Genomic DNA, 26,836 nt, shown 5'->3' with positions numbered 1-26,836 from the left:
GCGTTCAGTCAGTCACTTCGTAACACACACCAATACCATCAGCTATGTGGCGATTTACTTTGTGAACAAACGCCCGAAAGTGCCCCTTCATCATCATATCGATTCACGACTGGATTGAATACACTGCAGCAACTGGATGGAATTCATGATGAAAAAATCTGCTGTATTTTTATTGTCCTAGTTCATTGAAACAAACCAGAAAATAATATTCGTATTGGATTATTTAAAATTAATTTTTTTCAATGCTACCGAGTATTCTACAGAGCTCTGGACTGAAGCTGAACTGAGAATGAAATGGAGATAAACCGGAACTAAACTAAATTCACTGAAACTAAATTGAAACAAACTTAGCTAAAACTAAACTGGAATTAAACTAAAACTGCAATAAAATTTAAATAAAGCTGAATTGAAACTCAGTTAAAACTAATTTGTAATCAAACTAAAACGAAATCAAAACTGAGCTGAAACCAAATTTAACTGTAAACTTATCTGGAACGTAACTGAACTTGAGCTGAGGCTGACCTGAAATCGAACTGAAATTCTATGACAGCTGAATAATAATTTAACTGAAACTGAAATAAAACAAATTGAAATTATCCTAAAACTAGACTGAAACTGAAGAGAACATTTTAAAAAATTGTTCTGAGGTAAATCTGCTAAAAACTGGAAGCCTCTCTATTAATTAATTTATTATCTGTTTTTTTTTACAAGTTTCGTTGTTTTGATACATTGTGCAATATTTCATTACTTTGTTTTTCGTCATTCCTTACATTTTTTAATTGCTTTCGATATTTTTCCTCATTTTTCGACATTTCGTCACTTGTAACATTTTTTAGCGTCTTTTTGATATTTTTTTTCGTCGTTTTAGTCATTCCAGTAATTTTTTCCAGTTTCGACATTTCTCGTTATTTATGGGTTTTTTTTTTGTATTTTTTATGAGATGATGACTAATGATTTTTGACAATATTCATTTTTAGGATTTTCAAACTTTGTTGAAAGTTTTGTCACTTTTAGTATATTCTCCGTTATTTTCGATATTTTCCACCGTTTTGATATTTTAGATTCAATATTTTTATCATTACTCACGCAGACCACATATATAACAGTATGTCAATCATATTCTCAGAGTGTGAGGAGACACTATCTCTTTTAGTCACAAACAAAACTCTCACAAGGCAGTGTGTGTGTGTGGTTGATCGAGATTTGTTAGGAACAGAGCGCAATAAAAGGTGAGTGCCGGAGACATCCGAGATCGCGAGTTTGAATCCCGTCTGGATAGTGAGGAATAATTTTTTCAAAGCTTAAATCGCATCTTAAGTCCTCTTTCACTTTTCTTTCTTTTCGATATCTTCGACACTTATCATCTGTTTTTTGTCATCATGTGCTTTTTGTTTCGATTTTTTTTATGAATTCTGATGTTTTGACTCAATTTTGGCACATTTAGTTAGTTTCGATTCTTTTCACCGATTCTAAATTTTTTCGCCGATTACAACTTGCAAATTGTTTTTGCGTTTGATGATGATGATTCAATTTGATCATTGCCTTTAAAATTCTTATTGGTGTTTCTAACATTTTATTTTAACATTTTATTCGATAATGTAGTTTATTTTATTTTTGACATCAATTTTATTCCGAGGCTTCCGTCTCCTAATCTACTTCAAGCACGTTCGTTCGTACGACGCCTATAGCTTCTAGGGTAATTTAAATGAGCATACTGCTTAAAGGTATGTTCAGACTATCTGATTTTGTCATCTGATTCGAGCTGATTGCTCGAAAATATATCGAATGCATGATTTACATTTACACCTATTCGATATTGTGATTCGACAAGCCGTTCGATATGTCGAATGGAATAGGAACGTTCCTATTTTTCGTTCGACTCCAAGAACATAGCAACCTTTGATTTTTTTCAGTTTTTGTTTTGGCTTTCCATAACAAACATCATTTTCATTTTTTGTGTGCTGGTGAATATTGAAATAGAGAAAAGAAAGCAGTCAATGCAATGCTTCGTTTTGAAAATTCATTTGACAGTTCTTCCTTTCGACATGTGCAAGCAGTATGAGCACTGCCATACAAACAAGTTCGATAAAGTATGTCGAACGGTAAAATGAGCAGACTTTCGATTTCTGCAGTGGCCGAACTCAGACCGACATGTCTAATAGACTGGGACACGGTTATATGGGGAAAAAGCGATGGTGTTATGTTCTCGCTCCCATGCACTTTTCGTAATCCTTATGGGTCCTATAACAACCGTGTAACTTTTCAGATCGATCGGTGTAACTATATTTTTGTGCCCGATTTTTAAAGTTTCCATACGATTTTCTATAGGAAAATGCAATCAGCGTTGTTAAACTCGCTCGCAAAAGCATGCGATACTCCAAGTGGCGTTCTCGCCGCTACCAAAATCTCACACTAGAGATACTCCTGTCGTACTGTTTCTCGTTCTCTTTTACTTTTTTCTTTTCACACTACCGAGCGTTGATGCTTGCGAGTTTTCTCACACACACTCTCGCTCGTGTACTTTCCCACTCGCGAGTACCTCCCTTTCTCGCGAGCACAACCAGCGGAGGTGATTTTTAAGACCGTCAAGACGCATTATGACGATACGGAGTGACAAGGCACGACGAAGCGGGGTGGCAAAAAGAATATTTCGACGAGTAGGCAGGGATGCCACATATACAGATTTATCAGTACTTATACAGATTTTTTGTGTATTTTTCATACCGATATCTGTATATACAAATTACAGATTTTCTAGAAATAGTACAGAACTATACAGTTTTTTTTTTGGTTTTCATGAAGTCGCGAAATTAATTTTTCGATATAGTTGATAATCGAAAATGAACTCAAATGCTATTGAGCGTGTTGGAGTTTTCATTATATTTATATGTTACGCGTAAACGTGTGCGTATATGAGTCAATGAACAAACTATGTTGCGTTTTTTTCTTCTAAGGGATATGTTGAGTAAATATGCAGATTTTTATATAGATTGAAATATCACCAAGAAGATTTCCTGAGATTCGTAATACAGATAAAAATGTGGCATCACTGCGAGTAGGTATTCCGATACCCTACACATTCAAGCATGCGATTCTATATAGATTCATCACCCCACTTTCGGCTGTCGGTGCACGATGCAAAACTGCTTGGCATCAGTTCAGCGATTGACAAACCGCATGCGTGAGTCGGTGAACGAAGCATTTTCGTTTTCGGGCACATTTTTTCAAGCACTCCTAGTCAAGTACTCTTATTCGAGTACTCGCGTACTCGGCGTGAGTAAAAAGATAGAAGAGAATTTGCGAGCGGTTGTATGCTGGCTGCTGCTCTGGCAAGTGCGTGAATAATAAAGAGTGTCTCGAAGGTGTGTGTGCGAACGACTGGAGAAGCGTAGCACACATCTGATTCTCAAGCAGAAAGGAGTGGATATGTTATGCTTCTCGCTCGTTTAGCAACGCTGAATGCAATCATTCAAAACTTTTTCTCCAGAGATGTCTAGTTGGTTTCTAAAAATATATCGATACATGATATTTGTAGGAAATTTTCCTGGGAAAAACTCTTTTGAAGCCTGTAAGGCGCTACGATGCTTGTAGAAAAAGTTATCACCCCAATCTGATTGAATTTTTCCAGTAACACTGCTACAGCATGCTACCATTCAGCCATTGGTGTTCCAGAGACTTTCTTTTTGTGAATGCTTAGTAAATTCAACTTCTTCAACCGAACAAAGAAGCCAATCTATGTCCAGTGAGCCCCTATCTAGAGTAACACAGATTCAAGATGCGGGAGTCTTGTTGGATAACGTTTGCATTAAAAAAAATGGACAAAAATTGCCCATTTTTCATGGGTTCACCTTTACACGCACTGACGAAACTATCCATACAGGCATTAATCATAGTAGCCCATGATGCAGCAGAAAAAAATTGACAGCTCTATCAATCGAACTCTAATCGTGATGGCGAAAACAGTTAAGCTTCTCCATTCAGAACTGTGCGCGTTCAAAGAACGGTCCCTAGCCGCGTCGAAAACGGATATCGTGCGGGACTTTGTAGATAACGGATACGCCTTTTCCAGCCTTCACAATATTTTGACACTATTGGACAACAATCAGAACATTGAAAGAAAGCCCGAACCCGGAAGGTCGGCGGTTGGAGGTCGGTGCAACCGGTCAAACAGTGAAAAAGTATTTCTGGGCAAATTTGAAGCGTAAAATCTACATACTCTAACAATTTTGTCGCAAAAACTGAGGAGAAATTGTCAGATTAAACAAAGAAAGAACTCAAAAACATGCCTACACGCATGTTTTTGTCCATCATGGGGATGTTTCGGTTAACTGCCGAATGACTGCTCGCAACAGTATAGATTTATCTATCTTAGTTTTTTCATTACCATCCGAAAAAACTTCATTTTTCAATGCAAACGTTAGGCAATGTTTCCATTTAATTCTACAACAAAACCTTTGTAGAAAATTTGTAGAGGAGTTAAATGGAAATATTGCCTATTCTGAATCCCCACCTTTCTGCTAAGACGCTCAATAGGAAATTCATTCGAGTTGTCATGGATATCACGTAAATAACAATCGGTCTGATGGCTCCTTCATTAGTATATGTATAATGGGGTGGCAATGAAAATCGACTTCTCGGATTTCGCTTAGAAGTAGTGCTAAAAAGTTTCGTCGTCTAGAAAAAAACCTTCATGCAAACTTTCAGCTCAATCGGACCTTTGGAGCACGTGCCTCAAAGCGGTCAAAGTTTCACTTTTTTGATCGATGAAAAAATGCACAGGTCGTACTATATGGAATTTCGCATGAAATATTAAGATCTGGTGATTCTCGAAAAACAATCCCAGCTCATTGAACTCCACATTAGCGATTCTGCCAGGACAGGAGTGCTCAGTCGAGCCATGGAAAACCTTCTTTTGTATTATATTACGTATTCAATCTTTGATCCAAGATATCCAAGTCAGGTGGCAACCCTAGCCAAGAACCATGATTCGGACGAACTAAATGTGTCCGAGCGTAGCTCTACTGACACGAATGACAGTAAAGATGATTCCAAGCGTAGTTCCAGTGATGAGAATTACGAAAAGTAGGATATCAAGTCCTATGCAAGCAACTTAATCTCAGGATCAACTGGTATCGACACGCCAGATAACCAACAAGCCATTTCGACGATTAAAGAGAATCCTCAGAGTAAGTCACCCGTGAAAGAGAAACCGCAGTATGCTCCAAGGTCTAGGTTGGGAACAAAAGAGAAGCCACTAAAATGTTTCGAACGACCAGTTGGAGTGCATCCGGAATCATCAAACGATAGTTATGGAAGAAGTTTTAGCGGACATGGCTACGGTCATAACACGATTGTAATCCTGCGACCTGCCATCATCATTGCGTTTTCGGACTGAAACAACGTAGAATTTCCCACGCACGACGATTAATACCGAAGCAACTCCAATAACCCAAAAACCTGAAAGAAAATAGCGCAAAATCCTGAAAAATAACTTGACTCTCCACACTGGGAAATTTGAGTTCGACAAAACTAGGAAGAAGTTACTAGGTCACGAACTAGACGAATACAGAGGACGAAAAGATCAGCAGCGTCTGTGACTTTCAAGAACCATCCACCATTTCGAAGCTGAGAAGCTTTCTGGGACTGGCTTCGTTTGTCAGTCCATATTTACAGAGCTTCACAAACAATTCGAGCGCTCTGTGGGTCACTGCAACCTCAAGAACATAATCTTGGGGACAGCAAGAAAAGGAAGCCTTCAACCTGATTAGACAGTAAATTGCAGAATGCACAAAAGCACCCAGGCTATTTTCCTGGGAAAGACAGAACAATTCTTTATACCAATGCATCACCGGTAGCCTTGGGAGCCGTACTAATGCAAGAAAGCAATGAACACAGTTTGGGCCGTAGAAAATTTTTTGTTTTTTTTCTCCTCGGTAGGAATTTTATTATACGTTACACACAAGCGCGGCGTTTGAGCCCGTATAATTACTATGTGGAATATGTTCGCGGAAGGGACAACATCGCAGATTCCTTCTCAAGGCTGTACTGTGAATGTGAGGCAGGCTAACAGAGTGGAATTCCTCACGGAACAGGACCACAACTGATAGAATGCTTCAAAACGTGTCGAGCGCTTTAAATTCAGGAAATTGATCGAAATATGTGAAAAGGTATCAGGCGGTAGAGAAGGACTTGACCGTAGAAGATTGCATTTTAGTCAAGATAGGATTTGCAGTGTTATCTGAATCACTCCGAACAAAGGCTTTGAAGGCTGCACGTGAAGGCTACCCTCCAACAGCCAAAATAAGGAGCATCATAAGGCAGCGCATATGGTGGCCCGGAATCTCGAAGGATGTAGACCTCTCGGTTGAAGGATGTAGACCTTAATTTGTTGTCCAATTCAATGTCGGATAAGATACCGATCACATCTTGGCTTTATCACTGACAGTGCGAATAGAGTATTTCTTGTGATAAAAAAAAACAGTGAAAAGCTGATTTAACACTCAAACTTGACGGCTCATGTGTTGTAAAGATGAGTCAACTTTTTATTGAATGCATTTACTAGTGCCCGCTATCGCACAGAGACTGCATTTCACTAAAGTGCCTTACTGCATCAGCTGCTATCGATGCTAAACCCCCTGTAACTGCTACGCTATCCGTAGCCATGCTAATATATAACCTATCGATAGTTACCGATAGTAGTAGAAAATCATCGATAACTATCGATAGTCATTTCAGTCGATATTTCCCATCCTTACTCTTATACAGACAAATAGCAAATTTAAAATGGCAAAGTCTATGATTCTGTCGACCGTGCTTGGGAAGCAATCATATTAACGACTAATCAGATCAGTCAAATTTCGCGCTTCAACAAGGATTGACCATTCTCAATAATATAGTTGCTTGTCATGATTTGGACTTGATAATTTTGGAATTTTGATTATGCGAAAAATAATTTTTTATGCTGATAATGAAAGCTTTTCGGATGTTGTGCTCATGACTGAAGGAAAAGATAATTCAGTACGTTATGAGATACGGAGATGAAACCAAATATATATATCTGTTCCGAATTACTTAAAAGTGTAAGTTGATTTAAGAGAAAATATTAAATCTTCAATTAGGTTTTTATATCATCCTGAAAAGGACAATTCGTTTTTTAATTGAATGTTTGATAAGATGCCGGTCACATCTTTGCGTTATCACTGGCAGTGCGAATAGAGTATTCCTTGGGGGAAAATAAACACTGAAAAGCTTTCCAGAACATTCTTTTCATTGGGTGCATTTGCTAGTGTGCCTACTATCGCTCAGAGACAGCATTTTACTAAAATGCCACACTGCATCAGCTGGCCCTGCTTATATAGATGCTGAGACCAACGTCAACCGCTGCGCTATCCCCGTTGCCACAGTAATGGACGCTTCCGTTGCCATTGGTATCCGCTGCCCTGCATCACGTGGCCTGCTATCGATCAGGGATGCCACATGTACAGATTAATCTGTATTTTACAGATTTTTGGCCGAAGAAACGGTACAGAATCTGTATATACAGATATACAGATTTACGTCGAAAAGTACAGATTTACAGATTTTTCGAAATTGACATTAATTTTTAAAAACAATCCAAATTTTATTTCATTGAATATTAAGCAAATTGAACATATTTTCTACTCCTCACACGTTTTATGATAAAAATTTTGTTTATGTACCATAAAAACTCAAAAAATACAGAGTTCTTAGTGTTTAAACAATACAGATTGTTTTTACAGATATTTTTGTTCCAGATACAGATGTTCAGATTTTTTCAAGGGAAAACACAGATTTAAATGTGGCAACCTTGCTATCGATGCTGAGACGCGCTTTGATATCCGTTGCCATACCACAGCTGTGGTCGTTATCCGCTGCACTGCTACTGCTGTTGTATCCACTGCTGCTGCTAAGGGAGGACTGCTGCTGTTGCAGTCTAGAATTATAATGAGCGGCTTCGGCTGAAACAGGCTCTTATATAGGCCAAATAACATATTTTAAATTGCAAGGTATATGATTCTGTCGACCGTGCTTGGGAAGTAATCATATAACGACCAATCAGAGGTCGAATTTTTCATTTGACAAGGCTTGACAATTTTCAACAGAACAATAATTTGAATAATAAATTACAATTATCTTCATTTGGGAAGAATCTTAGAAGATTTTCTAATCTATTGCTGCAAGAACGAAGGAAATCCTTCGAATACTAACCGATTTATTAGCGTTTGAAATTGGACATATTTTTCACTTTTTTCGGTTTTAGATTTTCATTTCACATCCCTATGTAGCCGAACTTCCTGAGAGAAGTATTCTACTTCAAAACGAAAATGGGCCTTCGTTTAGTGGGGACGATTATAAAGCTTAGGAATCACCCAGCGCTGGGAATACACGCCATATTTAGAAGCAATGCATAAATTTGATATTGAAACTGAAAAAAATAGCGACAAACGCATGTCAAAAATAAAGATTTTAAAATTGCAGCGCCTCGCAACAGACTGTTCTGAGGAAGAGGACGTTGTTGGCTGAATATATCACAGTGTAACATGTGCTGAATTTCCGCCTGATGAGCTCAATGTGATTGTGGCTGTACTCTGCACAGCTGGCCATGAGCCTGGCTCGCGTGACGCGAGCTATTCTGTCTTTAACGCTCGCCTACGTAAGACATGTTTTGAAGTAGAATACTTCTCTCAGGAAGTTCGGCTACATAGGGATGTGAAATGAAAATCTAAAACCGAAAAAAGTGAAAAATATGTCCAATTTCAAATGCTAATAAATCGGTTAGTATTCGATGGATTTCCTTCGTTCTTGCAGCAATAGATTGGGAAATCTTCTAAGATTCTTCCCAAAATAAGATAATTGTAATTTTATTATTCACACTATTGTACTATTGAAAATAGTCAAGCCTTGTCAAAACGAAAAATTCGACCTCTGATTGGTCGTTATATGCTTGCTTCCCAAGCACGGTCGACAGGATTATATACCTTGCAATTGAAAACATGCTATTTGGCCTATATAAGAGCCTGTTTCAGCCGGAGCCGCTCATAATAGTTCTAGACAGCGACAACAGCAGTCGTCCTTCCTTAGCAGCAGCACTAGCCCTGTGGTTGGTAACCACGTCTCAGGAGCAGCGCGGTTTTTCTCAGCGTGTGTCGCCAGACAGCCATTATTCTCCCCGTGTTGGGGCAGCATGATGATTGCCATCAGGAAATCCAATTTCGGAAATCAAAATGCCTTTTTGAAGGCAAATAAACAAGTTATTGAAAGTTAATAATTTTTGTCAACGCAAGCAAGTATTCTGTGTTGCATCCTAGCAATTCAAATTTGTCGCACCCGTCTAATTTACTGAATGTGAAATAGCTTCCACAGTGCATGTTGTCCGTGTATCTCAATTCCCCCAATGTTAGGGCAGCTTAAAGGTTGTAATTAGCAACTGATTTTGAACCGCAAAATGCTTTTTTCAAGGCAAATAAACAAATAATTGAAGGTTAATAATTTTCTGGCATCAACACAAGCAGACATTCTGTGCGGGATGCAATCAAATTCTGTTGTAGTTGTCCAATTTTTACTTTATTTAGTAATCCCCCCACTGTAGGGGCAGCGCAAAGGCTGCGATCAGCATGACCAACTTTGAATAACAAACGGTTAACGTTTATTCACTAAAAATTGATCCAATTCAAAACAGGTTTTTGTCTGAGTACAATAATTCGCACAAAAAGACATTAAAAATTTTACCGCATTATTAGACGCGTTTCTCCAGTCATGCCTCGTGAACGTGAAGGTTTCCTATCACAGACATAGATTTCGTGCTCCAGCACGTTACAACACGTGGAAATTGTCTTTTTACTAGTCCTGCTCATAATTCAAAAATTGGCTAATATGCCATTTTTACCAAAATCGAGAAAACAGTTTCTCGTGATGGTACACACCCTAAACAAGGTCCCTACGGAAGCCGGTTGTCAAAAAATGCATTTGGGAAGGCAGCAAACGTGAAACAATTTTGGCTAATATCCAGAATAATTGAGAATTTGGCTAATATCCAATATCCAATTTGAACCTGTGGCATGTTCACGAACCAGTGTATTATTACTGAACTGTGTTTCTTCTAACTTTCGAAAGTGTGTTGTAGCTTGGTGGTTACTGGCGACAGGTGAGCGATCGTAAGGCCATTGCATCAAATTTGACTTTTTCACGAAGAATATTTGATGCTACAAGAATTTATTTGTTGTACTGCGAAACCCAATGATCAAAACGTGTGACTGTTTCCTTCTGTCATAAACCTTTACATTTAAAAAAATGATATTTAGCTCTTTGATTAGGAGTATTATTAATAAAGATAAGATTCAGATTTCATTTTGGATTTGATGAGAAAAAATAGGAAAGTGAATTGTGAGATTACCATGAATAATAATATTTTCGTTATATTATTATATTGCCGCACGTAACAATTGTCTCGTCGTCCTTTTCATCCTTTCTTGTGCTTACGTGTTGTTTAATTGAAATTAAAACCATTTGCATCACTAACGAGTACGATATAATTCACATCGTATGGATATTAGCCGAATTGCACACCGTTTTGTCAACTGACCTTTCGTTTATAATTGAAAAAAAAAAAAACGGCTACTGTGTTAAAAATACGTGGCGGATGGAATTTTTCTACAGATTTCTCTGTTTCAACTTAACGGCAAGGGTCCAGCATATATGAAGGGTGACATACTCAATTAAAAAGTTGTCATGAGCAGTCAAAATATGTTGTACCGATAAAAACTTTCAAAGGCGTTTTTCTCGATTTGATGCCTACGGCATATTAGCCAATTTTTGAATTATGGGCAGTAGTGCAACATTTCTTGGAAGTGTTTTATTATTCTCGGGTAAGAGACTACGAGTGCATTTATTGCATTTATTGAGAAATCCATCGGAAGTGTATTCAGTGCTATGTCTAAATATATGAACGCCAAATACAAGCGTGATGCTCGGGAACGCGCGAAGGACCAGCATGGGGGAAGTGCATCGAAGAAACCAAGTACCAGTACGGAGGTCAATTTAAAAGCAGCCAGAGGTAACACGTGTCCAACCTCTGGTTGGGACGCTGGAGAAGGGCCTTCTACTAGAGGTAGGAGAAATCGAACCATTTTTAGGACAACCAAACAAATGAATTGAAGATTTAATACTTTCTTGTTCTGAGCTTTAACCAAAAGTTAATTATCTTAATTTGAATTCGCATGTACATATACTCTGACTGTTGAAACTTGTTTGCGCCGCAAAGAGTTTGTACTTTTCCTGTTCAGTGAGGTCGTATTTATATGTGCAAACTGAAATTGAGTAGTACTTCAACTTCGTTTGCACAGGATTTTCCATACTGCCAATGAGCGGTCAACATTTATTTACTAGGAAAAATGACTGACACCCAAGCAGCCGGGTTATCTTTCTTGTAAAAGTATTCTACTTCAACCTTGCGGTCGTGGCTTTGCACACAACCTTCCTGTGATTTTTTAGCTGCAGCGCAGCTTTCTAAGTGGCTAATTGAAGTCCACAGTACCCATGGTCTTGCCTCTCGGGGATATGATGAAAGTTCTACTTCCACGAACAGAGTTAGCTTCAAAGATCTCGTTATCAGGGACCCCACGTTCCAAGAATTTACGAACAACAAGGTTTTTAGAATCTGCAGATTCGGCTCGGTTATCTCAACTGCCTTGTACTCTGTGCTTCGTGAAGCCAGATGGTAAGAGCCAGACAGAAAATAAAATCTGCTGAAAACTTAACAAATAGTTAATTTTTTTTAAATTTTATCTGACGAGCTCATAACTGGTGTTCCTGAAATTTGGAAACCAAAATCATTTTTGGTTTCAAAATGCCAGGCTGTGAATCTCGTAAGATATGCAGATAAAAAAAGCAAAGTCTTGGTGCTACATTCCGTATCGGAATTCGACCTTCTGTTTTACTATACACAGTCTTCGCAGCCGACTGTTAAGTGTACAGGACAATTGCGGGGCTAGCGCTACGATCCTACTGACACTAACAGTCTCTCTCCCGAGCCGGGACTCGAACATACAACGACAGGCTTGTTAGGTAGGCATCGTACCTCGAGACCAGCTGGGAGATTAAGATATGCAGATGTTGATAATGATTAAAGACTTCAAGTTCGTCATACAAAGTTGTTCCGAGTAGGGTTGTTGAAATGAGCTATTGGCTTGCCAGAAAAATGAGCGCGGGTGACGATTTAAACTCTAGCTCTAGACATTATTCGTCATAGGGTATCGGCTCTATTATCGTCAGGTTTAATCTATTATCGTACGGAGAGTTAATGAAGTCATAGAAAACTAATCTTTTGCAGAAAGATGCTCTGTATTATGAAGAATCATCATGCAAGAAATTAAGGCTCTAGGACATCATTTACCCCTCGGACGATAATAGGTAAAACCTGACGATAATAGAGCTGGTACCCTTTTTGATATTTTTGTTATTTTTCGTTATATTCAACAATTTTCATGAATTTTCACATTTTTTTGATTTCGACATATTTGGTCCTTTTTTGTAACATTTTATAAAAATTTTTCATCATTTCCTTTTGTCCTAATTTGACATTTTGTTGATATTTTAAATGGTTTTTGTTGTTTGTTTTCGCGAAATACAAAACCATTTGACAAATTGCGTTATTTTTTATTATGCGCAACATATTCTATCCCTTTGAATTTTTCAACATTTTTCGTCAACATTTCTTCAGCGAAAGGTTTTTTTATCAATTTTTTTTGCTGACATTTTGCAAGATTTGTTATTTTTCAGTTATTTTCCTGAGTCCTACAAAACTTTTTACAAAAAAGTTACATTTTTATGGATTTTTCTAAAATATAACTATAAAAATACAATTCGAAATTTAACATGCTTTCGAGTGTTTACTTTAGTAAATTTGGATGAGACTCAAAGTATAGTAGGTACCACAACGCATGAAACGTAACCATTCCAGTCTTCTCCTTTCCCTTTCTGAATAAACAGCAGCGAGCAAGCAAATGAATTCAGCGTTTCAGTTAGTGTCAAAAATCCCCCTGAAGTTAGACAATCACTTCAAGCCCTACAAATGCTGTGAAAACTTGTTCTCCACTGCCACGCCACAGCACAAGACAACACAAAGCTGTCAGTGGTGTGCGCGTGGCAAAATGTAAACAAACAAAACGCCGGCTGTTCTGCCTGCAGCAGACCTAACATACCCATCGCTTGCCGCCTGTTAGACCGACCTGCTGTCCGCAGCAGAAACCGTTCATCGCATCACGGCGTTGAAGAAAACAGTTTCAGAGCGCAAATAAACCAAACAAAAGCTCACGCCTTCTGCGTGGCTTGCGCTCCTGGTGCGCAAACGTACTCGGCGCAATCTATTGAACTTTTTGCAAGCAAGACAAATGTCGTCGTCGTCGAATGTCAAACGCAACAATTTGCGTTACTAGAAAGGGTATCTCTTCTACTTACTTGGTTCGAACCAACATTTGCCGTGGCCGTTCAGCGGTATCACCAGAATCCGTCCCTGCATGTGGTAGTTCCCCTCGATGCGCATCTTCGGCAGCGCAATGTGCGTGTCCCAGCTGAAGTCCTTGCTGTCGACTCTATGGGTGGAAATCTGAAGATATAGAAAGCATCTCGGAACATGAAAAGCAAATCACTGTCGGGCCCTAAAGTAACATACACGTTTCGAACTACTTTCGTATTGGCGAAGCCGGTTACAATAACCCTCGAGAGCGATGCGTTCACACTGACCGGGCCGTCGCCCTGCAGGATGCGGATTTTGTTGATCTTCATCGGATCGATCGTTCCCACGTGCTCCAGTCCTTCGATTCCTGCAAGAATGTATTCAGGTCACAGTTTTTTAATCAAACCATTCTAGATTAGTCGAGCATAGAACTAGAAGCTAGTAGATTAATGTCACATTCTTCTGTGTGCCCAGTGACCAAAACCGATCTGCAGCCACCAACCGACCAATAACTTATAGGGCTAAGTGTGCCAAACCAAAGTCCGTTGTTGAACAAGTTTAAAGGGTAGTTATGGTCACGAGAACTCGCAAGTGTCATTGTCACTCCGACCGACCGATCAGCAACCGGCTGGGAAACTGGTTACCCACCACTTCACCGTCGCCGCCTGCTTGTACGTATCTTCAATTACAGCACCAAACGGCCGGCTAACGTGATCCGTCGGTTATTGAGGTTATGTGCGAGTGCATGCAGTTTTGCAGTTTTGTTTCGCACGTATATAAAACAAAATAAACCGCTCGAACCGAGCACTAAACCATGCCACCAGCTAGTGAGATTTTGCGGAAATCCGACTCTTTTTAGGCAGGGGTGATGGTGGAGAGGGAAAAATTATGCAAAAAGTTTACCTTGATGAAGATGCAACACTAGTGGCCAATTTATGGTACAAGTATCGTGTTACAACCCCGTTGCTATTCGATATACCGATTTATGCAATATGTTAGCAGCAGTGTTTGAGCTGGCTTGCGATGATCAGATATAAATTATCGCGGAATTGAGGACAGCAAGCGAGCGCTCCGTGATCGCAGCAGAATTGGACTTTTCACGTTCAATGTTACACACTTTTGCAATTTCCGCAATTACTTACTTTAGTTCGATTTGTGCAAGTCGTTGCGATAAATGATAGGTGATTAATTTTCCCTCCCTTACAGTAATACATCATCGGGACAGGTGGATGACACTGCGCTTTGACCCGGGAAGGAATTGAAAGTCATACTAAGCCGTTGGGAAGCACGTGGGAAAATTTGAACTAGACCTTCCGGTGGGAAACTTCAACTCAGCAGAACGGGTTTTACCCCTTGTGCAGTCTGCAATTAAAAATAAAGCCTTTGACAATCGATAAGCAGTGTCGTAATCAAAGTAGGCCGGATTTAATTGTAGGTATCGGGTTTCTAAAGCATGAAGGTTTTGTTGGGATCTACGCGACTGGATTGAAACTAGTTGACATTGTGGAATCCAGTTGGTTATAATCAAATCGGTTTATCAAACAATAAATACTGCTCCTATTTAACCCTAGTGCGATTTTTATGTAGAATAGTAAATTTTCCATTGCATCTTCATAAATATTATGCCTGTTTTCTTCCTGGATGAATGCAACTTTGAAATTCCAATGGAAAAAGTTTTTAATCGGATATAAAAACCAAAGAGTACAGGTTCCGTAATTTCCTTTGATGCTGAAAAAACTGTTTTAGAACTAAAAACCGTTAAAAGAAGAAACGCGCCTCGGGTAAACTATTCTCCCTATGAGTACAAAGTATTTCTCTGATCGAAAAAATGACAATGGACAATTAAACACAGACAATAATAAAAGTGAAAAAAGTATTCAAAATAAAAAGCTTTTTGATAATGAATTTGTAAAATAGGAAACATGAAGAAAGAAACAAATATATTTTAAAAAAATCACAGAAATGCAAAGTATGCAAAGCCACGACCGCGAGGTTGAAGTAGAATACTTTTACAAGAAAGATAGCCCGGCTGCTTGCGTGTCAGTCATTTTTCCTAGCAGTATTGAAAATTCTGTGAAAATGAAGTCGGAGTACTACTCAATTTCAGTTTGCACATATAAATACGATCTCACTGAACAGGAAAAGAACAAACTCTTTGCGGCGCGAACAAGTTTCAACAGTCAGAGTATATGTACATGTAAATTCAAATTAAGATAATTAACTTTTGGTTAAAGCTCAGAACGAGAAAATATTAAATCTTCAATTCATTTGTTGGGTTGTCCTAAAAATTGCAGTTTGTTGTTGATTTTAAAATCGGATATGACGCTGATTGCATCTCTGTGTTACGCCGATAGCGGGAGTTATGGTGAACTTGCGTATGACGAAGGCATCGTATTACCTGTTTTATTAAATGGGAGAAAGTGGAATATTGTAAAATTTTGTAAACATTTAACTCAAACAACATTACCAAATCGTAGTCAGGCACTCTGACAACAAAGTTGAAGGCTGTTTTCACACTGAAAATCTGACAGCCAGCAGAAGTTTTGATTGCTAAAATCCAGTATGCCGAACAGCCGTAAAGAGAGTTGTTTATTTACCTACGGCAAGCTTCTCGCCCCATCGCTCGCGTTCGCGTTCACCATGGCAGAGGCCTAACTGTCTTTGTGAACGCGTTCTAACAGGGCAGTTTGTTATTCAAAGTCGGTTATGCTTATCACAGCCTTTGCGCTGCCCCTACAGTGGGGGGTTAACTCAATAAAGTAAAAATTAGACAACTACAACAGAATTTGATTGCATCCCGCACAGAATGTCTGCTTGTGTTGATGCCAGAAAATCATTAACCTTCAATTACTTGTTTATTTGCCTTGAAAAAGGCATTTTGCGGTTCAAAATCAGTTGCTGATAGCAACCTTTGAGCTGCCCTAACAGTGCGGGAATTGAGATACACGCACAACATGCACTGTGGAAGCTATTTCACATTCAGTAAATTAGACGTTGAGACAGATTTAAATTGCTAGGATCCAACACAGAATGCTTGCTTGCGTTGTCAAAAATTATTAACTTTCAATGACTTGTTTATTTACCTTGAAAAAGGCTTTTTGATTTTCAAAATTGGATTTCCTGATCCCAATCTTCATGCTGCCCCAACACGGGGGGAATAATGGCAGTCTGGCGACACACGCTGAGAAGAACCGCGCTGCTCCTGAGACGTGGTGACCAACCACAGGGCTAGTGCTGCTGCTAAGGAAGGACGACTGCTGTTGTTGCTGTCTAAAACTGTTATGGGCGGCTTCGGCTGAAACAAGCTCTTATATAGGCCAAATAGCATGTTTTCAATTACAAGGTATATGATTCTGTCGACCGTGCTTGGGAAGCAATCATATAACTACCAATCAGAGGTCGAATTTTTTGTTTTGATAAGGCTTGACTATTTTCAATAGTACAATAGTGTGAAATACAATTACAAATCTCTTCTTTTGATAAGAATCTTAAAAGATTTACCAATCTATTGCTGCATGAACGAAGGAAATCCATCGAATACTAACCGATTTATTAGCATTTGAAATTGGACATATTTTTCACTTTATTCGGTTTTAGATTTTCATTTCACATCCCTATGTAGCCGAACTTCCTGAGAGAAAAAAGCAAAATATGTTAGGTGAAATATTAAAAAAAAATACAAAACCAAGAATATAGAACATTAAAGAAAAGATCTCCACTCAAGAGATCATAGGACTAACACAGTTATCATCGCAACTGATCAACAGTTGGAGTCATTTCTTCCTTCAACTCAAGAGAAGAATATTTTTCTCAGCACTCCAAAAATGGAGCAACTCGGAATCATGAAGCTCACCGAATAACCGACAAACGATATACTGGCGAAAACGTCCAGCGGCATATGTTCGAGCTGAAAGAGCTCTTCGAGCGGTTGTCGGTGGCGTGCCAGGACTTGAATCTACAGGTGGCTACAGGTGGCCATAGGTGGCTTCGATACTCTGGAGGAGTGTGAAGCAGGACCTAGTAGATGGTGAGAAGGTCACCACAAAAGTAGTGAGCTTGTGCAGGCTGATTTGCCGAATAAGTGGAAGTGGAAGTATAGGTGCTCGCGAGAATTATCTTCAATACTGGTGAAGTACACGGAGGGTGTAAACAGTCTATGGCAAGTGGGAAGTAACCCGTTCGGTTTCCGGCTATCATTTCCGTCACCAAAACGGCGAAAGTAGTACTCCAGCGTAAGATTCGCTGTTGCACAATCACCATACATAGCGCTTGCGCTCAGGAGCATCCACGTACCAGTGTAGCTGTTCAAGGTGCTGGCCAACTACTTCCAGAATTGAGTACTAGTTTACAACATGAAGGAGGGTCAGAAGTGCTTTCAAATCACCGCAGGAGTTTCGCAAAGTTGTAACCTGGGCCCGGTGTTGTGTTATGCCATGTATGATGGTGTGTTGAAACTCAAGTTCCCTTCAGAAGTTGTGATCGCCGGCTTTGCAGACGACATAACGCTAGAGGTCTACGGGGAGTCGATCGTAGAGGTCAAGTTGAAAGCCGCGCACTGTATACGCGAAGTCGAATACTAGATGCACGCCAGGAAACTGGAGCTATCGCATCATAAGACGGAGGTCACGGATTTGGTCAAAGTCGGAGACTGCACCATTACCTCAAAGCGATCTCAGAAGCTTTTGGGGGTTACAGTCGACATCGAGCTCACTTTTGGGAGCCACGTCGACTATGCCTGAAGGAGGGCCTCTTCGGCTATTGCAGCACTATCTAGTATGATGTCTAATAACTCAGCGTCTTATGTAAGTAAACAATAATTTCTTGCTTACTTGTCATACTTAGGTCTTAGGTCTTAGTATGGTCCAGAGCTCTAAGCATCAATAGCTACCGTGGTAAACTGGAAAGTACTTACAGAATCATGTGATGCAATCTGTGTCTTGTCCAGCATGATGCTTATCAGTATCGCTAGCAGAGTGTCGAGCTTCGTAGCCGTAAAGTTACAGAGTCCGCTTTGACTAGCGAAAGGTGATAGGTTCGAATCTTAGTAGAACCAAGCCATTCGTTGGCAAAATGGACTTCAAGTATGGGTTTATTCTCAGGCTTTTCCATACAAAATCTTCTCTCCAGACTGTGGTTATTAACCACTGGTCTAAAGCTTCGATAATATCGTAGACTATGGCACGTTATACACTGTTAAGGTACCGCCATACGGACGCTTATTCCCTTAGTTTCTAAGTCATAGTTGATTGTAAAAAGCATTTTTTTTTTCATCATAACGACAGTACCAGAGGGTTATTCTCGATGTCCCATTGACAGCGGTAATAGTCCAATTCCACGAAGGGTACATGGACGTGCCGACTTATTTCGGACCTATTCGGGAAGGTCGGAAGGCACCATGGAGAAGTGAACTTTTACTTGACAAAGATCCTGTCAGGTCATGGTTGCTTTAGGCAATACCCGCACAGGTTTCGGACATGCAGGGTCCCTCATGTGTCCCGAGTTTGTAAATGTGGAAGAGACTGCTAAGCACGTCTTTTTTGTATGCCCTCGTTTTGTACGTGCGAAGAGCGACATGTGACCTGGTGACAGTGAACGAACCAGGCACTACTCTGGACAGCCTAGTTCGGAGGATGTGCGATGACCCGGGCATCTGGAGCGCAACCAGCACAACCACCTTTCAGATTGTCCTGGAGCTGTGTGGCGAGTCAACCGGCAACACGCCAGTGTTAGCTAGCTGCCAGTTTCCAGGAGGTTACACGTCTGAAGGATGCACTAAGGTCTTTTTCAAGCGGGGGATGTGTCCCAACTTTGTATGAGCCCGCGTAAAAAAACAGACTTTTTTGGATTGCAAATACAGGCGAACTTCGATATTCGTTACATTTCAATTTTTGAAATGTACTTTATATCGAATTTTAACTTATATCGACTCATGAAATATATCTGACAAATTGGCTCATGCAGTCCGTAGTTGGTGCGATGTGACCTAACCCGCAACAGCTGATTGTTCCGTTGTGGTCGAAGTGGGCAGTGAGTTGAAGAAGAGACAGTCATAAACACCCAAAAATGGGCGATGTTTGCTAGGATATCCATGCGACGTTGTTCGAGCGGCGCTAAACCAAATAGTAGACACAGTTCTTCTTAGGGCGGGTGAGCATCAGGGTTTCTCTATGGTAGCATAAGGCAAATTTTGCGAAGAAAACTTTTCTGTATTCGCTCCAAACGGTTTGTCCTGAACTGACTGGTTTCTAAACTACACCGTTAGTTTTAGGGAAAGAACGTACTAGAGAACAGTAAAAAGTACGCGGAATACCGGGGTCAATGAATTCTCGTCCAATTCTGAAAATAACTTCTAGCTGTCGATTCGCTTTGTCATATAATGTTGTCTGAACATCAAAGGGGTCTACAAACTCACGCCAAGATCAGTTACATGTCGCTGCACCCTAAAAACGCATACTCCATGCAGTAATCGTAAACCAGAGGCTGTTTTTTGCGATTGAAACTGGTAACAGTGCATTTTGAAATGCTGATTGATAGATTCTGTCAGCAAATAGATTTTTGGATCGCAATTACAACGAAGTAAACTCCAGTAAGTTGGTTGTAAAATCCATGTTGTAAAGTGGATATGTAATTTTTTTACACGGAACATAAGATGTTCATAGACGATATTCTCAAATATTTTAAAACATGCGCACAATAAAGTGATTCCCCGTTACTGCTCCACACAGCGCTTATCACCTATCGCAAATATGGAAAACATACAAGGTTTGCGGTAAAGAAATGGACAACAATTGCCGATTTTTCATGGGCTTACCTAGCAATACTCAGATATGCGGAGAGAACGAACATGTCAAAATGTGAGCCAAACGAACAATAAAGATAACACATTGAGAGGTATTGCAGTCAGGTACAATCAAGGATATATTTATTTTCACTTGTTTTTCGTGCTCTATTGCCAAACAATGGATTGAGAATGCTCCAAAATTGCTTTATCACAGTGATCTTCAACTGGTGGTTCACAAACAAGATAATGATCAATTATGGTAAAAGTATATAAAATTAAACATAAACATTCGCGAGTTTTGGGATGCACTTTATTATTCCAAAGGACTTAAACCGTCACCACAGTTATACGAGTCGAATGAAAAAGTTAGTCAACATCACGCTTTGAGAAGAGATCTGGCAACTCTGACATGTGAAACCTAGTTGCCAAATTAGCGGTTTTTTACATCGCTTATCTCTCTTTCTGAGTATCTCTAGGTTTACTCTCACGCGTACTAACGAAACTAGCGTTGCAACATCAATCAAAGTAACCCATGTTGGCAGAAAAAAATTGACAGCTCTATCAGTCGCACTGTAACGGTGATGGTGAGTACTCCGTTGAGAAGTGTGCGCGTTCAAAGAACAGTACCCCGTTGCGTCAAAAACGGACATCATTTATTTATTTATTTATTTATTTATTTGGTCTATACACCAACAGGCGAGCAAGTGCCCCAATGGTGTAACTTAAAGCTAACAATGAAAAAAATATCTTTAGAGAGTCAATAGATATAACGAAACGGGAACGCAACAATATGACATTACAACTAGTCAGATCTTGAAAAATATAAACGATGTCGCCGACGAAGAAGCGTTCGAGATAAATTGAAGTCGAATAGAGCGGATACTCTATTAAATAATCTTTGGAGACCAACTATTGCGCCAAAAATGCTGTAGTTAGTTCGTTGAGCAGGTAATCGCAGCATCGAGTTGTTTCGCAGAGCACGAGATTGCACGTTTATATTCACTTGTTCCAAAAGAGCGGGGCAGTCTATGCGGCCTTGCAAAAGGTCTGTGGTAAACAACGCCCTGGCCGTGTCTCTACGGACAGACAAAGGCTCCAAACGTATTAGTAAGCAGCGACTTTCATAGCTTGGTAGGCGGAAACGATCCGTCCATGCCAGTTTACGAAGAGCAAATCTCAAAAAGCGCCGTTGAACTGATTCTATTCTTTCCGCGCCATTGTTGTAATGAGGGGTCCAGACAACCGAGCAGTACTCTAATATAGAGCGAGATATTGCGCAATACAACGATTTGAGGCAGTAAATATCTGTAAATTCCTTAGCGGTCCTGAAGATGAATCCCAGAACTCTAGAGGCTTTGTCGATGGTAAACGAAATGTGAGGCTTGAATGTTAGCTGGGAATCCATAATAACCCCCAAGTCTTCAACTTGGTTTACGCGCTCGATTTCAGTTCCTAGCAAAGCGTATTTGTAATGTAAGGTCTGTTTTTTCCTCGAAAATGATATAATCGAGCATTTAGATGGATTAACGTCCATACGGTTCTGATGGCACCAATCGGCAAAAATATCTAGCTGACGTTGAAGGAAGTGGCAGTCTTCAATTGTGTGAACTTCAAGATAGAGTTTGAGATCATCCGCGTAAGACAACCGTGGTCCTTTAATAACTAGGTTCACGTCATTAAAATAGAGCAGGAAGATAAGTGGTCCTAGGTGACTGCCCTGCGGTATTCCAGACGTAGCGTCAAAATAAGAGGATTGGCAATCCCCAATAGCAACGGTTAGACGGCGACCGGTAAGGTACGATTGGAACCATAGTAACAGATTCCCATCGATTCCAAGATTGTCAAGTTTTGCGACGGCTATGCGATGGTTCAGTTTATCGAAGGCAGCTGTCAAGTCAGTGTAAATAACATTCGTCTGAGCACGTTTCACCATACTGTCACTGATGTACGAAGTGAGACAAAGCAAATTAGTAGCGGTGGAGCGACCGGCTGTGAATCCATGTTGATCAGTGCTTATGAAAGCTTTACAGTGAGCGAGCAAAGGCTCCATGATGACAAGTTCGAACAGTTTTACGACAGCACAGAGTGAGGTGATGCCACGATAATTGCTCACATCGTGTTTGTTTCCCTTCTTGTGTACTGGAAACATGTAAGCCAATTTCCAGCAGGACGGGAAAATACCGGAAGTGACAGATAGCTGGAAGACATGCTGAAGCGGAGAAATCAGGTTAGCAATCTGCGTTTTCAGAAACTTCGACGGAATCCCGTCGGGACCCGGGTTTAGGGCTGATTTAAGTTTGCTGCAGGCTCTGGAAATCATTTTCGCGTCTAAATGAATGGTGCTCAAAGCTTGACCGGATCGTGGGGTATTACTGGCGGCACGTTCAACGTGATGATCGCTTAGTGTCTCATCAGTGAACACACTGGCGAATTTCTTTGAGAAAAGCTGACAGATGTCTAGCGAGGTGGTTGCCTCCTTACCGTTAAATGTCATAGAGGATGGTATTCCTCCTTCATGTCGCTGTTGATTGACGAACTTCCAAAACTGCTTGGGATGAGACTTGAGCTTCCTCTTTACATCTTGTTGATAACGAAGAAAGCATCGTTTCGCAAAACTTTTGTATGTGTGGTTGATTCTCACATAATGGCGTTTTAGGGACAGTGAACGGTGCTTAGTGAATTTCTTCAAGGCAGCTCTCTTCTCAGATTTCAGCTGTCGAAGTTCTCTCGTTAGCCACGGCTGTCGGGGCGCAGGATGTTGGATCTTTTTTGGAACGTATCGGTCGATGGCATAGGCCAATACGTTGGAGAGAGTTTGAGCGGCGTTTTCGGCATTGACGGAGTCTAGAATAGAGTTCCAGTCGAGCTCGGAGAAAAACTCGGCGATACTCTGGTGGTCGGCATTGCGGAAGTCGTAAAATACGGTAGCGGATGCAGTGTCAAGATCACGTTTCAGATCGGCATTAATGGTTACTAATAAAGGTGGGTGGTGGGGGACTATTTTTACTAATGGAGCCGGGGCTTCGCACAAATATGGGGCCGTATCCTGGGCGCTCACAAAGCAGAGGTCTAAGATGCGGTTGTTCTGGTTAGTAATATGGTTGATTTGGGTGAGTGTGGCTGAGCTATAACAATCCAAAAGTAAAGCAGCGTTTGGATGGATACTCGAGTGATCGAGGTCCGGAAAGAAAAACCCGTCTCGATATTCTCTCCATGAAATCCGAGGAAGATTAAAATCGCCGAACACCATAACTTCGTCTGTTGCTTTTGCGGTTTCCAGTACTGAGAAGACTGAACGGCAATGGGCAACAATCAATTCACGCTCGTGGACTCGATCCGGAGGTATGTATAAAGCGCAGAGAAATAGCTTACGATCGCCCAATTTGATCGCTGTCCAAACCTGTTCCAGGCTCAAAGAGGCGTCATCCTCTAATGTTCTAGCTAGAAATTTAGAATTGACAGCCACGAGAACGCCCCCACCAGTAGATTTACAACTATTTTCGGCGTTCCTATCACAACGGAAAACCTCGTAGTTATTTCCGAACACCTGACGAGAAAGTGTGCGCGAATCCAGCCAAGTCTCCGTAAGAACTATGATATCATAGCAAAGATCCGAGACAGCAACGCGGAAATCATCGACAACGCTGTTCATACCGCCGATGTTCTGGTAGTACACGTTGACCTCCTGGTGGCGGGTAGAGAGCCGGCAGCTTGTTGATCGTATTGTTGATGTGCAGCTCGAAGTGCTGGGAGTGCAGCTAGAATGCGAAGCGGTATCAGGCATCGAGTGGGATGAATCAAAGTTAAACTCGCCTGCTGAAGTCGGTTGGAAGACCCCCAATCCACGTCTGCCGTCAGGACCGAGACGACTGTGATGAGCGCTGGCTGCAATAGGCGCGACTGGGGCAGAGGAACCGGGGGCTTCCATGTTGCTTTACACAGTGCGTCCCAGTTGCAGCTGCATTCCAAGATTAGAGGGCTCGGTTTCAGCGCCGTAATTTAAAATAACATCGGAAAGCAAAAAGCAATCGAAACACGCTTGTGTCAAATACTTGCCAGAGGTAACAGACTGGAAGATCCCCTATATTCCTCTGAGTTCGGTACCTGGACGGCTCTGTTGGCAGGAACTTTGATGAAAAACGGAGAGATTGTCAATTCTTGGAGATGGTAGAACCGAAACAGAGTCAGAGGGGACTTCCATTGAACCTTGTTGCGTGCATCCCGGTATATCCATCGGTGGATCGGTTCCTGTGGCATCTGCGGGTTGGATAGGTGAATTCAGTGGTTCCTTCGGAGTAATCTGTTGTTGTCTCATTCGGTAGAGCGGTTGTGAGGGAGTGTTCCGAGTTTAGCACAGATCCGTCATGGGCGTTGCTGGAGACGAAACTTGGGATAGCAAGAGCGGTGTCGTTGTTTTTTTGGTTTTCAGCGGTGCGCGAAATTTTGGTGCTTTAAAATCCTCGAATTCGCGAAAGAGAGTACCCTCCGGCCATGTTTCTGGGTCTAGTGCCTTGGCCTTTAGGGAAGGATCAACTCCAATTTCAAAGGACACGAGCGTAAGGGTGCTAATGTCCTTGTCCTTCGGGACGAGTTTGACAACGACAGGGTCGTCGTTAGTCTCGAGATAGGCCTTCGCTATAGTTAACATAGATTCCGAAGCGAAATCAGGCCGAATCCTAGATATATACAGCCAGAATTTATCTTCGATATTATTGGTAGCGGGTGCTACAACAAAGCTGTTCAGGGTCCGCTTACTACTAACAGTGCAGTTGTCCGTGGATCGTGGGGCCGCATCTGATTAACGGGGTCGCTTGAAAGCCCTATGTTGATCTACTGCAGGCCAACGATTGCGTAGTGACGGTGAAAATGGGGCAGTCGGTTTGGTATGTAGTTGTTTGATTTCACCACGTAGTTCAGTAATCGCGTTGGTTAGCGAGTTCAGCTGTGGCAGTGGACTAGCATTGGATGACAGCATGCGAAAATGAGAATTCTCGAACAACTTGGCACAATTGTCACACATCCAGAAGAGGTTCTTGTGGAATGTCGCTCCGCAATAACCACGACAGGTAACAAAATCAATGCCCGGAATAGCATCGGAACACTTTGCACACGTTTTAGCCATAGTAATATAAAGTTCCAACACCCACCACTAGCAGCACTTTATCGGTGAAGTGGACAGTCTGGGAATAAATTATCTTCGCAATACGTTGTGTGGCTTAATCGGAGGGTTTGAGGATATGCTTATCATGGGGCACTTTGTGGAAGCCGGATACGCCCATTACATGTCAGGTAGCGGCAGTCCCATCCACTAGTCCCGGAGCTGCAGACCTCTCCACCCTGAATGGCAACGACTGGCAGTACTTACAGTACTACTACAGTATTTTGCTTCCCCCACGAAGGAAGTGAGCACCCCGAGGTAAAGTTTATTTCACCGACCAAGTTCCCCAAGAAGGAGCTTCTGTGGCTAACAATCAGCGAGAGGGGTCAAAGCTGCTCTTCTTTCGCTACGGACTAGCCGGAAGTTGCGTCGTTTATCAAGAAATACCATATGGGCGAAGAAGTGGTGTTCTGGCCAGATCTGATGTCGGCCCACTACTCGAACCGATCGTTGGAGGAGATGGAGGGGCTGAATATCGGTGTGGTACCCAAGTTGGTGAACCCGCCCAATGTCCCAAAGTTGCACCTCATCGAGAATTTCTGGGCAAACCTGAAGCGTAAGATTTATTCCAACAATTTTGTCACAAAAACCGAGGAGGAATTGATAGATAAAACGAACAAATAACTTAAAACCATGCCTACACGCATGTTTTCGTCCGCTATAGCGAATGTTCCGGTTAACTGCCGGAAGGCCACGCTCTAGAACGTAAATTTTTTTGAAGTAGAATACTTCTCTCGGGAAGTTCGGCTACATAGGGATGTGAAATGAAAACCTAAAACCGAAAAAAGTGGAAAATATGTCCAATTTCAAATGCTAATAAATCGGTTAGTATTCGATGGATTTCCTTCTTTCTTGCAGCAATAGATTGGAAAATCTTTTAAGATTCTTCCCAAAAGTCGATAATTGTAATTTTATTATTCACACTATTGTACTATTGAAAATAGTCAAGCCTTGTCAAAACGAAAAATTCGACCTCTGATTGGTCGTTATATGATTACTTCCCAAGCACGGTCGACAGAATCATATACCTTGCAATTGAAAACATGCTATTTGGCCTATATAAGAGCCTGTTTTAGCCGAAGCCGCTCATAATAGGTCTAGACAGCGACAATAGCAGTCGTCCTCCCTTAGCAGCAGCACTAGCAGTGCAGTGGATTCCAGTGATGGCGGAAAGCGGTCACAGCTGTGACGTAGCAATCGATAGTGCACTATTTTTTTTTTTTGCTTTATTTATTGTATTTGTAGCTAAAAGTTTGTAACAAACTGTTATCCGCTACCTTTGAAGAGAAACAAAATTATCAGTTGGCTGTTACAAAATTTTTAAAACTAATTGTACAAGTGTTGTCGTAATCTTCTTTTGAACAATCTTACATTTAAATGCTTCATTTCTAGTGGTAAGGTGTTGTACATTATGATACCTCTA

At 40.9% G+C, this 26,836-nt stretch overlaps 2 protein-coding genes across 3 annotated transcripts in view; one reads left to right on the top strand and one right to left on the bottom strand.

Moving 5' to 3' along the window:
- LOC129717968 (muscle-specific protein 20-like) overlaps positions 1-26,836 on the top strand; it is a 151,096-nt gene that overhangs the window by 38,951 nt on the left and 85,309 nt on the right. The gene's annotated exons all lie outside the window — the stretch shown is intronic.
- The window catches only part of LOC129717962 (protein takeout-like), a 35,199-nt gene that overhangs the window by 893 nt on the left and 7,470 nt on the right, over positions 1-26,836 (bottom strand). The window contains exons 3-4 of one of the 2 annotated variants that reach the window (XM_055668281.1): positions 13,705-13,841; positions 13,477-13,624 (exon numbers count right to left, since the gene is read on the bottom strand). In XM_055668281.1, coding sequence (XP_055524256.1) covers positions 13,477-13,624; positions 13,705-13,841 — 285 coding nt within the window. Of the gene's footprint in view, positions 1-13,476; positions 13,625-13,690; positions 13,842-26,836 lie in introns of both variants that reach the window. The other variant, XM_055668272.1, reaches the window with a different exon arrangement.

Source organism: Wyeomyia smithii, chromosome 1 (genome assembly GCF_029784165.1).
Source record: "Wyeomyia smithii strain HCP4-BCI-WySm-NY-G18 chromosome 1, ASM2978416v1, whole genome shotgun sequence".
In the NCBI taxonomy this organism is placed as follows: domain Eukaryota; kingdom Metazoa; phylum Arthropoda; class Insecta; order Diptera; family Culicidae; genus Wyeomyia; species Wyeomyia smithii.
Note: the sequence above shows the minus strand (reverse complement) of the source record. Positions and strands in the feature narration are given on the sequence as shown.